Source organism: Lepidochelys kempii, chromosome 14, assembly GCF_965140285.1.
Source record: "Lepidochelys kempii isolate rLepKem1 chromosome 14, rLepKem1.hap1, whole genome shotgun sequence".
NCBI classification, from domain to species: Eukaryota; Metazoa; Chordata; order Testudines; family Cheloniidae; genus Lepidochelys; species Lepidochelys kempii.
In genome coordinates this window covers 19,555,541-19,570,969 of record NC_136393.1, presented here as the reverse complement: position 1 = coordinate 19,570,969, position 15,429 = coordinate 19,555,541, and the positions used below count along the sequence as shown (strand labels likewise).

General features: G+C 42.3%; 1 protein-coding gene across 1 annotated transcript in view; it reads left to right on the top strand.

Annotated features, from left to right (window-relative positions):
• Nucleotides 1-999: 999 nt before the first annotated feature.
• RAB40B (RAB40B, member RAS oncogene family) overlaps nucleotides 1,000-15,429 on the top strand; it is a 60,771-nt gene continuing 46,341 nt past the window's right edge. Inside the window, exon 1 of the mRNA XM_073311255.2 lies at nucleotides 1,000-1,987. Coding sequence (XP_073167356.1) covers nucleotides 1,846-1,987 — 142 coding nt within the window. The 5' untranslated portion in view covers nucleotides 1,000-1,845. The remainder of the gene's footprint in view (nucleotides 1,988-15,429) is intronic.

Below are 15,429 nucleotides of genomic sequence, written 5' to 3'. Positions count from 1 at the left end.
TAGTCACCCTACCTGATGGGCAGGTGGGCACACGGGTAATATGTCACACTCGTGGTGGGAGGCGCTCAGAAAAGCAGCCAGTACCCAGCCCTTTGGGAGTCGTACCCACAGGATCAGGACTGACAGGACCAATGGCTGCCCAGGCCTCATGTCACAGTTTCTGTTTAGAGACTCCCAATGGCCAGGGACAGCTGCTGCCTATGTGGTCACTGCACTGCCCAGCTCTGGGGGTAGGGCTCTATGGTCGCAGGCACAAACCCTGCAGTTCCATGGGGCCCAGCTTTGCTGTGAGTGGGATCAGCCCCCCCTGCAGCCTCTAATCGCGGGCGTGGGAGTAAGCTGGGATCCTAGCGGGGAGGGCTGGATTCGAACCCGCGGTCCCTACTCCACTTTAAATACTCCCAAAACTCTACTCTCAATGACAGGTTTCAGAGTAGCAGCCGTGTTAGTCTGTGTCCGCAAAAAGAAAAGCAGGACTTGTGGCAGCTTAGAGACTAACCAATTTATTTGAGCATAAGCTTTCGTGAGCATCCTTTGAAGTGAGCTGTAGCTCACGAACGCTTATGCTCAAATAAATTGGTTACTCTCTAAGGTGCCACAAGTCCTCCTTCTCTTTCTACTCTCAATGAAACAGGCCGCCCCGCTCCTGCAGGGGGCGTGGAAATCCGTGATCGACGGGCGGCAGCATCAATAGCGCGGGAGAACTAGCCTAGCAACTAAGCCGCTGTGCCCCCAAGGGAACAGGAGGAGGCGGGATTCCGAAGACCCTGCCCCCAATGGAAAAAGAGCAAGGCGGGGCTGAGGGTTTCGATATCCCAATAGAAGAAGAGGCGGGCGAGGCTGGGAGACCCGTTGCCCAATGGAAAAGGAGGTGGGCGTGGCCCTTAGCGTAGCGCTGCAATAGAAGAAGAGGAGGGCGGGGACCAGGATCCGCAGGCACCAATGGGAGCCGAGTTGGGTGGGGCTGGGGCTGTTGTCACGGTGCTGCGTGCTGGGGCAAAGCGGGGGTAGAGAGTCAGTGCCACTGCAGTGCCGAGCTCGCTGCGCTGAGGGGAGGCAGCGGGGACCCAGGATCGCGGCCAGGAACGGCGCGAAACGCAGACCCGCGCTTCGCTCGCGGCCGGAGGGACCGAGCTCCGGCTCGGGCTGGGCACCGACTCCCCCGATCCCCTGGGGAGCCAGGGCGGTGGCGCCGGGACCGGGCGTCGCGCACCTACACTTTGGAGCCCCGCGACTCGATCCCGCTCTGGCCCGGGCTTGTCCCGTGACCCCTCCCTGCCAAAGGCCACCCCCCCCCCCCGCGGCTGCCCCCTGTGATAGCGGCCCGTCTCCCTGATAGGTCGCCACCCCCGCCCCTGAGGCGATAGACGCCTGTCTCTCCTCTGTCACGACATGACGGGTGTCCCCATTGCTCGGTAACGACCCGCAGCCCGCTGCAGGGGGTGGCTGGACCCCCAGCGCCATAGGGTGCGCGTCCGCATCTCCCTGGCTGCTGCCGGCGTGTGATACAGCAGCCAGCCCGCCGTGCCTGTGCGGAGTTGGGCTGTAGCGAGTGCCCCCAGGCCACGCAGGCTGAGACCGGTCCCTGGCACCAGATGCGTTTTCATGTCGCAGTATCTAGCCCTGCACCACCTGTTACCTCCTTCCCCGTGCGTGGCTGGCGCCCCCTGCCCCATTGCAGCCTGCCCTGAGCGGCGGCGCTGTTGAACATGCCTCTGTTTGTCTCCTGTTGCTGTTTGCTGCTGCTGCTCCCACGGTGACTTTTTTTCCTCCTGGGTTCCCGTGATGGGCTCTGGGAGCTGATTCGCCGGAGAGATTTTTTTCGGGGGGTAAGGGAAAAAGAGGATGAGCCACGTGGGCAGCCCAGTGAAAGCCTATGACTTCTTGCTGAAATTTCTGCTGGTGGGGGACAGCGACGTGGGCAAAGGAGAGATCTTGGCTAGCCTGCAGGATGGAGCCACTGAGTCGCCCTATGGGTACAACATGGGTAAGTAGGACAGAGGCCATACCACTCCTGTAAGTGTTTTTTGAGATGGTAACTAGTTTCCCACTAGTTCCCTTCCCAGTCTCCGTTGTTCAGTGTTGCTATGCTTCTCCTCCCTATGACAGTGATGAACTTCTCGTCTGGCGCTTCAGTCTGCTGCTGCCTGCCTCCCCTTTAACTATGTGTGCTCAAAGGCACCATTAGGCTATTCCAGATTCCAGCAATCAAGTTCCGTTGTAAATTAGAGAACTCGCAATTGAATGGGAGGCAGAGGTACTATCTCCTACACCTGAATCCTTAGACTGTCAGTTGCTTGACACGTTTGAAACGGCTGCCTCCACAGATCTCTCCTGATACGACTGTGGTGTTCCCAGGCATAGTTGCAATGGGAAGAGTGCATGGAAACTAGGGGAGGTGTGATGTTTTCCTATGCCTATGTTCTTGAAGAGGGGAGTACAATCACTATCTGTTTTGGTTTCAAATCCCATGCCAGCAAGTCTCCACTTCAAAACCACTTTGGGAGCTAAGACTTGAGAGACATGCTTCATCAATGACAAGTAGAGATCACTGATCAAAGAAGTAGAGATCATCTTACCCAAAGCTGTCCTAATAACATTCTGTTCCGTGTTCCCTGTGACCAATAAGTAAAGAGGGGTGTTGAGCATTGGTAGAGTTGTCTTTATTTATAAATTAGAGTCATTTGCAGCAGAATGTTTTTGGATGTTTGTTCCTCTGTGGAAGTGTTGCCTTTTAAAGCAAATCATTTTTAAGGGATGGGTTATAACGCTCCTAGCCAACCTCCCTTTTACAAATTCATGACATATTTAACATGGTTGTACTTAGGTATTTTTTTAAACAAAGTATAACTAAACAAGATATACATTATTTCTTGTAGCTGCAAACCCAGCAACTGTTGAAATAAACACACATTTTATTTTAGGATGGTGTGTTAAACAGAGTCAATATTTTAGGATGGTGTGCTACACAGAGATTCAAGGATGTGCTTATTATAACTTTTGTGCATCACAGATGTGTTTTTTTTAAAATTTTTATACAAAAATACTTACTCTAAAATTAATTGTTAGTCAGCAAATGGTGCACTGATGGCAAAAAGCCAAAAAGGTGGATTACCAATTTGAGTGATTTTAAAAGTAAGGGAGGAGGGAAGAAAAGGGCATAAGACTGATAAGTTGCAATGAAATGTTACCATACGTCAATTCTTTGGAAAGTTTTATATTTTTGGAATATAAAAAAACTTGTGACATCAAAGCAGTGGTCCTCTAAGATGGGGTTTCTATTTGTAGTTTGTTCCTTCATTTAACCTTTTAAGGAATGAGACTGAAGAGCCCACATCAATACCAGATATATTTGCAAAGGAGAGAAGTGTGAGCTACATAAACTGACTCAAAACTGAATTCTGATGGGTTGTGTGTAGGCAAAAGAGATGTCCTTTGTGGATTTTTTGTTTTGATAGAACCCAACTCAGCTTCGCCATTTAGCTCTTCACTACAGTTCTAACATACCTTTATAGATCACCTTGCAAATTTGCTGACTGCCTTAAATGACTATCATTATCTTACCTCAGGTCTGCACTACAAATTTACATCTGTATAACTACGTCACTCAGGGGTGTGAAAAATCCACATCTGCCTAACCCCCGGTGTAGTCAACAGGAGAACTGAGTATTTAATATCCCAAATAATATGGGCCTGATACAAAATCCATGGAAGCCAATGGAAAGATACACCGAGCATTGAAGTCTGTATGGATCAGGCCCATACTAAGGGCTTGTCTTCTTATACAGCACTGCAGCAGTGCAGCTGCACCAGTGCAGTGTGCCGCTGTAGCTCTTTAGTGAAGGCGTTACTACATTGACGGCAGAGCTTCTCCTATCAGCATCGTTAATCCACCGGTGCGAGAGGCAGTAGCTATGTCAATGAGAGAAGCTCTCTCATCAGTGTAATAATCATATACAAATGTGCACAAGGCAGTAAGTTTACATATCACTTCACAAACAGATAAGACACTTGACAAAGAAATTACACTCTAAATTATAAAAATTAAACAAACACAGTGGTTTGTGCCCACCCAAGAGTAATAAATCAGAAGGAGGAGAGTGAAGGAATTATTGGATATAAGAAGGAGAGAATGCTTGAAGAGGTGGGCCTGAAGAAGGAGTGTGGTTGGTGATTATTAGCAAGAACAAGGGGGATGGAACCTAAACCAGAATAGGGACAGAAAATATTAAAGAATATTTAGATAAATTAGATATATATATAAGTCAACAGGGCCTGGTGCAATTCATCTAAGGGTACTTAAGGAACTCACTGAAGCAACAGTGGAACTATTTTAATGGTTATCTTAGAGAACTAATAGATGATGAGTGAGGTCCCAGAGAACTGGAGAAGGGCAAACTTACTACCTGTCTTTAAAAAGGAGAACAAAGAGAACCCAAGGAATTATAGAGCAGTCAGGCAACTTTGATACCTGGAAAGATATTGGAAAAATTATTAAACAATCAATTTGTAAGCACCTAGAATATAATAGGCTGATAAGTAATAGAGGTGGATCCTGAGGTTGGATTTGAGGAAAGAGAGGGTAGTTGATGGATCAGCTCAAAGAGGGTGATCCTTGGGTAAAGGTGGTGTGCTAGAAGGCATGGAGAGGTTTGCATGAAGCTGACATGGGTGGAAGAGGCTGGCATTGATGTCAGAAGTAACAGAACAAAAAGCAAGGGGAGGGTATGGGAAGCAAGGTTGGGAATTCTGTCTTGGCCATGTTAGGTTTAAGCTGACTGTGTAATCTTCGAGAGGAGATGTCAGAGAGACAGGCCGCAGTCCAACACTAGATACAGGGGAGAGCTGTAAGTCATTGACATACGATTGTCAAAACCAGATGGGCAGATGAGATTGTCCAGAGAGCATGTAAAATGAGAATAGGAAGGGGCCATATATCAAGTCCTATGCGACTCATATGGATAGAGGAGGTGGGGGACTCCAAATGGGACACTGAAGGTATGATTAAAGAGGTAGAAGAAGAACCAAGTGAGGACAAGTCATGATGGACAAGGGAAGAGCAAGGTTTTAAAAATGTGATTAGCAGTGTCAAAAGCAGATGTGAGGTCTGAAAGGATGAGGATGGAATAGAGGCCCTGAGATAGAAATTCTGAGAACAGTTTCAGTGGAGTAGTGAGGACAGAAGTCAAAGTAAAAGGGATTAATGAGTGAGCAGGAGGAAAGGAAGTTGAGGTATTGGTTGTAATAGAACATTTGATCAGTTTAAAGGTGAAGGGAGAAGGGGCAATAGTTAGCAAGAGAGGTGGGCTGAAGGGTGGATTCTTTAAGGATTGAGAATATGGGCATTATGTGAGCAGCCAGCTCTCTGCAGACCACCCATGGTCCACAGATCAGTTAGAGCACCTGTAGTTAAGTAGTCATAGTAAGTTTAGTTTCTCTGAGGTCTGTCTTCGCACTTTGTCCTGAAGGACAGATCACTGTCAGGCTCTGAGTTGCCTTAGCACTATGTTTAAAGAAGCATTCCATTTGTTTACATCAGTGCAATCTTAAATGTTTCTCTCTTAATTTCACTTTAATGGGGAAATTCAAACTTCAAAACACTTCTAAAAGTCATGGTAGCTGTTCCTTTCTCAGTACTCTGAAAGAAAGCAGGGCTGTATTAGAACTGATCTTCTTGCTGCTAAAACTGGGGGGAGTAAATGCACATGGTTTGAATGGCAATATATTACTGATTCTGCCTGTGCTGTATGAGTACTGTCTTTGGTGAATAAAACTGCAGTGTTTTCCACTTACGTAACTAGCTTTCAGTTTATGCTCCTGAATTCCTATGAGCTTTGCTTGGTGGGGTTGTGGGTGCGGCCTGCTGGGTTGAGTTTAAAAGTTTTTCCTAGGAGTGTGTCTCTGAGCAAGAAACTACTAAAACCATTGTAAAGAAATCTTAGTCCACATGTTTTTTTTTTTTTAAATGACCCTCTTTATGTAAAGGAGAACTGCTCTGTTGTTGCCTAAACATCAGTGCTCTTACACAGAGGGAGGCTTGCTCATGAACTAGTGTAAATTATATGTTGCTGATGTTGTAATTTGACAATTTTCATGACTGACATTTTCAGCGACTCACAAGCAAAGGAAAGGTTGCATTATGGGTATTTTAGGTATGACTCTAATGCTCTTGCATCTGAAATAAGGGTTTATGAGGGAGGGCACAAAGAGAGAATAGACTCAACAATGAATGTGGACCTAAGCCTTAATTTCTATGGAACATGAATCTTCATTATTAAAAAGAAGTTCTTAGCCACTACAGTTGCATGGATCCCTTTCCAAATGTAAATGAATGCAGTGATGTCTTTGAGTCTGCATGACTCACGTGCCTCTGCTGCTGCTAATAGTGGCAGAGTGAAATTAACATATTAGAGAGACAAACTGGGTGAGCTAATATCTTTTGTTGGACCAGCTTCTGTTGGTGAGAGAGACAAGCTTTTGAGCTACATCGAATTTTTCCTCAGGTCTGGGAAAGGTACCAGTGTCATGGCTAAATACCAGATCAAACCGATAGCGTCACATAAGTAGTTAGCACATATTCTAAAGGACCATTCAAGCTGAATTGGCCCATTAAGACCCGTGTAGTCACAGGACAAAAAAAGTGGTTTTAGTGGGTTACAGATTGTTGTAATAAGCCATAATTTGTGTCTTTATTAAGATCATGATTTTTAGTGTCTAGCAAAGTTATGAATTTAAGCTTTCACGATCATCTTTTGAAAGTGCTGCGCAGGTTTCCTTTGAGGATGAGGACTGATATAGAGTGATCACTTTGCGCAAAGTGTTTACCCACAGGTGATGGGGTGGGTTTTTTTCATTTATCAACCCCAAACACACTGCCAGACTCCTCATCAGAAGCAAGCTTCACACAGACCAGGACACATCCACTCAAAGCAGCACCAGATCCTGCCAAAGCAACAGATGCAAAATGTGCAGACATATCTGTCACGCTCTCTGGAGCGGCTTGTGCCTGTGAGTGCCTACCTCAGGACAGACTGTCAAAACCAGGGCAGACACCCCAAACTAGTGGTGTGTTCTATAATTAGATTTCACCAACCCAGTAACAAATGTCAAATCCTGGGTCATTGTAACAGTTATACCATGGAGTCACAGTCAGTTCCCTTAGACTCTCCAGTCTATCTTGCCACCCAGACAAACTGCACTAGTGATAAATGACAGGTTTCAGAGTAACAGCCGTGTTAGTCTGTATTCGCAAAAAGAAAAGGAGTACTTGTGGCACCTTAGAGACTAACCAATTTATTTGAGCATGCCATCATGGGCAGCGGGTATAATAGGCCAAGGGAGGCTAAGCATTCCCAAACAGGACATGGCGCACCTCTCGGGAGGTGCGGCAGCCTGCCAGATTTAGAGCATCATTGCTTAAAGGGCACTTGGGCTGTGGCCTTCCCCACGCTCCGCCCTGTGGCCCTGCCTGCGCTGCTCCTCTTCCCACACCTATTCTGCCTCTTCCCCCAAGGCCTCCTCCACCTGCCACTTGCATGTCTCTCTCCCCAGCAAGTGTGTGCGTGGAGGTTTCGGGGAAGGGTGCGAAGAGGCGTGACTGGCAGGGGGTCACCCTCAGGGGAAGGGGTAAAGAGGCGCTAGCGAGGGGGTCTTGGGGAAAGGGGCTAGTTTTTTGTTGTTGTTGTTGTTGCTTCACTGCACACCACATTCTTCCCACTTTGACTCTTCTGTTGATCATCTATCTGTCCTGACATGGTGTAGCTCAGGTACGTTGGTGTGATAGTATCTGTTCCTCCATACATTAGATGTATGCCACAGCGGCATATTTCAGCACAGGACAGGATCTCTAGACAGATGCTTCTCAACCAAAGTGATCAATAGGCTTACATTGTCTGTGTCCCCCTCAAAAACAAGGTGGTTTGTTTAACTGGATCTTTTAAATGGTTAACCTTTAAAATGCCTGATTTTCACGAATATCGTTTTTATGGTTTAACTGACTTTTCCCCAACTTATCGTTTTTAAAATTAAATGTGTCTTTGATCAAATATATTCTACATGATGTAGTGTTTTAGAAGAATAATGAGGTGCTAAAATCTGACACTGGTATCGTGTTTCTTATTTCAGATTCTGTTACAAAATTCAGAGAAGTGACTTTAATTTGCTATTATTACACGTAGCACCTAAGGTTACTATAACTGAAAGACACTAAAGAAAAATACAGTAGTTTTCTTTTTTCCCCAGTTTACTTTGTGCATTCAACATCTGTCTGCATGTAGCCAATTTCAGCTTTTGTCATGTGCAATCAGTCTTCCTGTTGCTTGTATAGGTTTTTCACAGCTGCAAGAGAGAGGAAAAACATGGGCGGGGAGAGAAGTTGTAAAAACATAGAATCGGCAAGGGCTTCAGGACAGGTACACTATTTGAAAGTATCTTGACCTTTTTAAAATTAATCAGACTTCAATCTGACTTTGTCCCATTAAACCACTAGGACTGAACTCTGACTCAGGCTGAATGTGAGCCAGCGTATTGGCTAATTTTTAATGTGTTACTGGAACCTATTTGTTTTCAGATTTGAACTCTGAATGGAAAATATCTGAGATCATTTGCTTGAAAGGTAGAAATCAACTTACTAATGTTATGTCTTCACTAGCAACGTGGTTGCGCTTTAAAGTGGCTGTGCAGTTGCGGCACCAGCACCGGGAGAGCTCCACGAGGGGAGTAGCTATCAGCGCTGGAGCGCGGCTCCCAGCACGGGTGCACTGTCTACACTGCCAGCACTGAAACTTGCAGCGCTCGGGGTGTATTTTTTCACACCCTTGAATGAGAAAGTTGCAGCGCTGTAAAGTGGCAGTGTAGACAAGGCCTTAGAATGTTTTATTTGTGTCAGGCTCTTACTCGGATTCTCTGGATTGTTTGTTTTCTGGAACTCAGGTTGAGAATTGTGAGGAAGAAGTAATATTGGGCTATATATTTACCCAATATGAGCTGGGTGTGTTTGCCTTATGGTTGGTTTTTTTTGTTTGTTTTTTTAAAAGAACATTTGTACTTTTATCTGGTGTGGAGAATCTACTTATGTAATAGTCCCAACATGTTTCTTTGTGGTTGGCTATTGTGAAAACCACCCAGGTGGCTGAATTTTTCAATGGGGAACCCAAAACTGTTTAGTGATTAAGTGGGTTATACACAGGTAAATAATAGTTTTTTCTCTTTTTTCTGTTTTCATGTGTTGTAATACATAGGTATGATAGTCTAGACAACTAGTGTTAATGCAGAATTATGGTTGAGAAGAAAACACTCAATTCCAGAGTTAAGACTGAAAGTTTAATACTAACTAGCCCTGTATTCTTACATCTTAAATTATAGCTTATTAGTATTGAAAGAAAAATTTTAAGTAGTATAATGTAATTATACAACCCATCAAATTTAATGCCTATTCTTACATTCAGTGCCATAAATTATAGCCTAGTACATACTATTTTAATGTTTGATTTGTTTAAATGAGATCTACAAAATTGGCTTTGCATAGTTTTGAATATGAATTGATAGCCTTTAAACCTTTATTTATTATTTTATTGTAATAGTACCTAGGAGCCTGAGTCATGGACCAGGACCGTATTGTGCTAGGTGGTGTATGGACAGGGAACAAAAAGACAGTCTCTGGCTATGTTTACACTAGACACCTTAGAGTGGCACAGCTGTACTGCTGCAGATGCAAGGTCTCCCATGTAGCCACTCTATGCTGACAGGAGAGAGCTCTCCCACTTGCATAATTAAACCACCCCTAACATGTGGCAGTAGCTATATTGGCGGGAGAGCATCTCCTGCCAACATAGCACTGTCCACACTGGTGCTTCTGACAGTGAAACTCATGTCAATCAGCGGTGTGGTTTTTTTACATCCTGACCAACAAAAAAGTTTTACTGACACAGTCTCTGCCTCACCTTTAATTTGGAGGCTTGTGGCTTTAAATATGGGCTACTTTAAACTCCTACCTAGAATCCACACACGCTAACTCACAAAATGTTCCACCCACCCACTGCTACAATTTTCCCTTTCTTCCACATCTCAGAAAAGAGAGGAGAGTTAAGATCTCATGCATAGTTAAACTGTCTTAATTACTTAAATCTTCACAACAGCTTGTGGCAGTGGACAAGAAGATGGTGTCTCATCTGGGTTGGGATAGGGAGGAGAGAGAAAATTGTGTTGGTAGCAGAATTTGGAGGCGCTATGTAAGCTGGATCCAATGTGCTGAAGTACAAAGGCCTTGGGCTATAACGTGTACTACCCACTCTTGGTATAATTACATTCCTATCTAACATGTTAATTAGGCTGTTAATCTGTCCGTACACTGGTCATGGGCTTATATTTTCCAGCTCTCTTCAGCCAGTAGTAACGTATTGGTGCTGCTTTCATTAAAACAGGGGTTTTAAACCAAAAAGGGAAATCCTTAGAGAACTGGTGAGTTCTCAGGTACATGTAATGTGGAGATTGATGAGGTCGGTAGGGGATTCTCTGCAGGATGAAGAAGGTGAGTCTTTGGCAACTGTGACAGGGAGGGGCAAGATTTAGAAATGTAAATACCCTAATTTCCATATAAAATACCTTCTGCAAGCTCAATAATTTGTGATTGCTGTGTAGGCAGAGACACAGCTGTGATAAAAGGCGTTGAGTCTTTTTGGTGGGGCGGGCCGGGAAATGGGAGAGCTATTTATTTCTCATGAGAAATTGGCTTTCTGGTTATAGCATGACTTTAACACTTTGCTGCAACTTGTGTTGTTTTACCATGAAATACCATGTATTTCAACATCAAGCTTTTGATGTTGAAATACATGGTAGATGCAAATTCTCTCATCGCACATATACAGTAATTAACAAATGTGACAGAAGTTTGTAATCAATTTCAAAAGGGGATGGTAACTAAGCAATAATTGGTGAGCCAAGGGTAGAAAATATACACAGTTTAGATGGACCAGTGGTATTGCTTCAAAATCATAAGTGAACATTAAAATCGTGCCTGAGCATGAAGAAGTCCTGGGTTTCAAGGCTGCTGGTAACCTACTCCATGAGATGAAATGAGTAAGCTCAAAGTGATTCTTGTTGCAGAAATTTTATATAAAAGCTCTTGAAATAAGCAACTAGGGTTGGATGGAGTGCCTGAGTTGGGAGGGCTGCTATCCAACACAAGGGTAACAATACTCAGGGTAAAAAATGACTTAGAGATCCTAAGCCTCATTGACTTTCAATGGGACTTGGGTGCCTATGTGGCTAGTTCATTTTTGAAAGTGGACTTAGGCTCCTAATTAATTTAAGTGCTTTTGGAAGGTTTTACGTAGGTCTGTTCTCTTAGGAAGAGCAGTATAAAATTATAATGAAATACAAAAGCCACTTTGGTTTCTTTTTTCTTGTATTAAACAGAATTTGATGACTTCTTCTGGAGCATTCAGCATTGACCAGAGTAAGTGGATGACTGGTCAGTTTGTGTAGCCGTTACTGTGATCCTAATTCATAAATGCAAACTACATTAATGCAGTTTCAATACTGAGATGTTGAATACCCCAAAGTCAGAAGATTCAAAGTTATGTTTCCCACAGTACCAGTAACTAGGGTCTCTCTTCACATATGCAATATATTCTTCTTCATATAGTGTGAACTTCAGTGCCTTAAATCTACCTGTTAACTACAGTAGCTTCTGTAAAAATGCCATGCATTCTTGAAGTGCAAGTAACTAAAATACTTTTTTGATGGATTATATCTACTAAAGGACAACCCATCCTAAATGCTCAATTACTGAGGGACAATCTACACTCATTCCTATATTTGCTTTCTACAACTAACTCTCTGTATAACTTTTCATGAGTGATGTACCCGAGTATTTGGATTCTAATGTCCAAACTATATAATTAAATTTATCTAAATTTGGGTTATTGTAGATTATGTACTATATATATTTTATGAGTTTTTAAACAAACTTTGTATCTGTGGATAATCTAAGCACTATACCGAGATGTACAGACACTCTTTTCTCAACCTGTGTATTATATAATTTTAACATTAGCTTTAATAAAAATTTTAAATTTGTGGAGAGACAACCTTGTCTGTCTGTCATAAGGATGGGACCAAGCCTCTATTAAAATCCAATCTTTTACCTTGTTTATTGTAGGAGACGGAAAAGACTGCTAAAAATGTGGAAAAAGAAAAGGAGTACTTGTGGCACCTTAGAGACTAACAAATTTATTTGAGCATAAGCTTTCGTGAGCTACAGCTCACTTCATTGGATGCTGTAGCTCACAAAAGCTTATGCTCAAATTTGTTAGTCTCTAAGGTGCCACAAGTACTCCTTTTCTTTTTGCGGATACAGACTAACATGGCTGCTACTCTGAAACCTAAACATGTGGATGATTACCATTAGGATGGAGTATAATGTAAAAAAGGAAGTAATTAGATGGTTTTGAAGTTAGTAGTTAAATTAACTAACCCCTTGCATACTTGAAAAAGTGGTTTTGGTTTTCAGAGTTCCTGTACTTAACTTTTGCATGTCTAGATCTTAGTTGGCAAATGCCTGAACAAAGGGTTTTTACATCTTTACGTATACTGTCTTAACTTATTTCTTCTAAGTAAGTTTCCCAGTATTTTTCCTAACATTGTTATTTTTATTGTATCAACCTTCACTTAAGCAACATTGGTTTCTGGCTAGGTGTGATTAAATATATACAATGTGGCTCAGTTATGGGTGCTGTGGGGAAAGCCAAACTACTTTTCTGGAGTTCTAAAAGGGCACTATAAACTTGAAAATCACATTTCCATCTGTTGCTGCAAATAACATCTGAGATTAACAGAGAAACACATCTCTATGTTTTCAGCTTTACTTTGCAGTCATCAGCACTTAGCTCATGCTCAAATAAATTGGTTAGTCTCTAAGGTGCCACAAGTCCTCCTTTTCTTTTTGCGAATACAGACTAACACGCTGTTCCTCTGAAACCAGTGTATAGTCAGTTTCACTGTTTTGTTGATGGTCAGTTGCATCACCCTCATCCACTGCTCTGGAGTGAGGTTGCATGAAGGATATTCCCCGGGCTCTGTAAATAGGTGTTTCCCAATAACTGCAGCAGTAGAACTGAAAAGGCAGCAGGTACATATGTGCACAGAAGGAAAATATAGAAAGTATGTTTAGTGGTAGTATGAGCATGGTTAGGTCTTCCCAGAAATCCTTGCTGGAAAAAAAACTTTAATAACTGCATGAGAATAGAAAAGTGTTACAAAACTTAATCCACAACAGAAATTCTGTACTTGCTTGTCAAAGGTAGATTTATCAGAAAAATGAATCTTTTAATAGGTAAATGTAAAATTAAAGTTGACCATATCCCTTTAGAATCTGTGACAACACTGTATGAACACAAATTGCTTGTCCCTAAAGAAAAAGGGGAAAGAAGAGGTGTCCATATGTATTCACAAACTAATCTAAAATTTCCCATCCATAGTGCATGAAATTTGAAGCTGCAGCCACAAAACTCCGGAAGGGACCCAACAAGTCTGGCAGCTTTTTAAGGGTAGATCTGGGAAGGGAGATACAAGGGGCTGTGCAGAGAAGGAAATGATTGACTCAGGCTGGAGAGAGACCTGTGGATGAAGACCCAGTGTGTTGGTATCTGGATAGCCACACTCTGTGCATCAGCAAGGAAGAATGTTCTGTGTACACAATAATTATCTCAATCATTCTTGACTTAATTCTTATCCATTCTTATTCTTATTCTATCTTTCCTCACACTTACTAACACATACTTTCTGAGGACTGCATACAGGCCAGCCTTGTCTCTTCAAACCACTTTTGAGTTACTGGTGTGCAAAAAATGCATGTGGATAACTTTTATTTAAATAAAAAATCAATTTTTCATGCTTTAAGACTCAAATAACTTAAATGGATTTTCTTCACTTTTTGGAAAAGTGCATCTCTGGACTGAGACAAAGTATGAAAGATTTCAGCTTGAAGAATAGGAGTACTTGTGGCACCTTAGAGTCTAACCAATTTATTTGAGCATAAGCTTTCGTGAGCTACAGCTCACTTCATCGGATGCATACCGTGGAAAATACAGAAGATGTTTGTTTTTATACACACAAATCATGAAAAAATGGGTGTTTATCACTACAAAAGATTTTCTCTCCCCCCACCCCACTCTCCTGCTGGTAATAACCTATTTCCCCTTGTTTTCCTATTTCTCCCCCCCCCCCCGCCCCCAATGTTCTTGTTAAACCCTGGATTTGTGCTGGAAATGGCCCACCTTGATTATCAAATACATTGTAAGGAGAGTGATCACTTTACATAAGCTATTACCAGCAGGATAGTGGGGTGGGGGGAGAGAAAACCTTTTGTAGTGATAAACACCCATTTTTTCATGATTTGTGTGTATAAAAACAAACATCTTCTATATTTTCCACAGTATGCATCCGATGAAGTGAGCTGTAGCTCACGAAAGCTTATGCTCAAATAAATTGGTTAGTCTCTAAGGTGCCCCAAGTACTCCTTTTCTTTTTGTGAATACAGACTAACACGGCTGTTACTCTGAAGCTTGAAGAATGTCTTTAAAAAAACTACTTAAAGCCTATATACTCTAAGTAGAGGCTGAGAATGCAAACACCTCTTTAACCATAGCATTGCTAGTGAAACTCTATAATGCAATATTTTTCTTTTAAATATTAGTCTTTAACTCCAAGCAGGGCGTGTTCTTGCTTAAAGTATTTGAGAGAAGTGTAATTTAGTTGACAGCTACTATCTCATTTCTGCCTACATAGGATTTTTCTCTGACATCTGCAAGCCAGACAGTTGAGTGTAGAAGATTACATGGGAAATAATTATATGGTCTTTGATTGACTAAAAAGCTGCAATTCTAATAACTTATACTGCAGTCCAGCGGAACACAGGTTTTTGTCATCTTTCTATTCAACTGGAAACCAGTGTATTTAATTTGATTAAAAATCCTTTCGTGCAGACTCATTGGGGAATAACACAAATGTTTTTATAAACATTTACACTAGAAGTACAGGCTCTTTCTCTTTTACTCCTTCAGATTGATGATAAGAGGTTTTGCTTATCCATCTAGAGGACAAAACAGATCACTGTAGGAAAAACAAATGTGCGCATATTGCATAATGTTTTCTTCACTACAGAGATCTCTCGGCTCTATTCAAAAGCAGTGCTTTATTTGATGGTGGGAGAATGGCGGAAGAGCAAGTTTACTTTTATGACATTTTCAGTTTTCTGTGTTTTCATTCATCTTGACACATAACCATTTTTATTTTAAATGTTTTGAATATCAAAATACAGACCTCCATTTTGAATATGAAAAATGTCTACTTTTACATTACCCACTGAAGTAGGATTCTTACTGGTAGTGAGAAACGGGTTTATACATGTCTCTGTATAATGGGAAACTT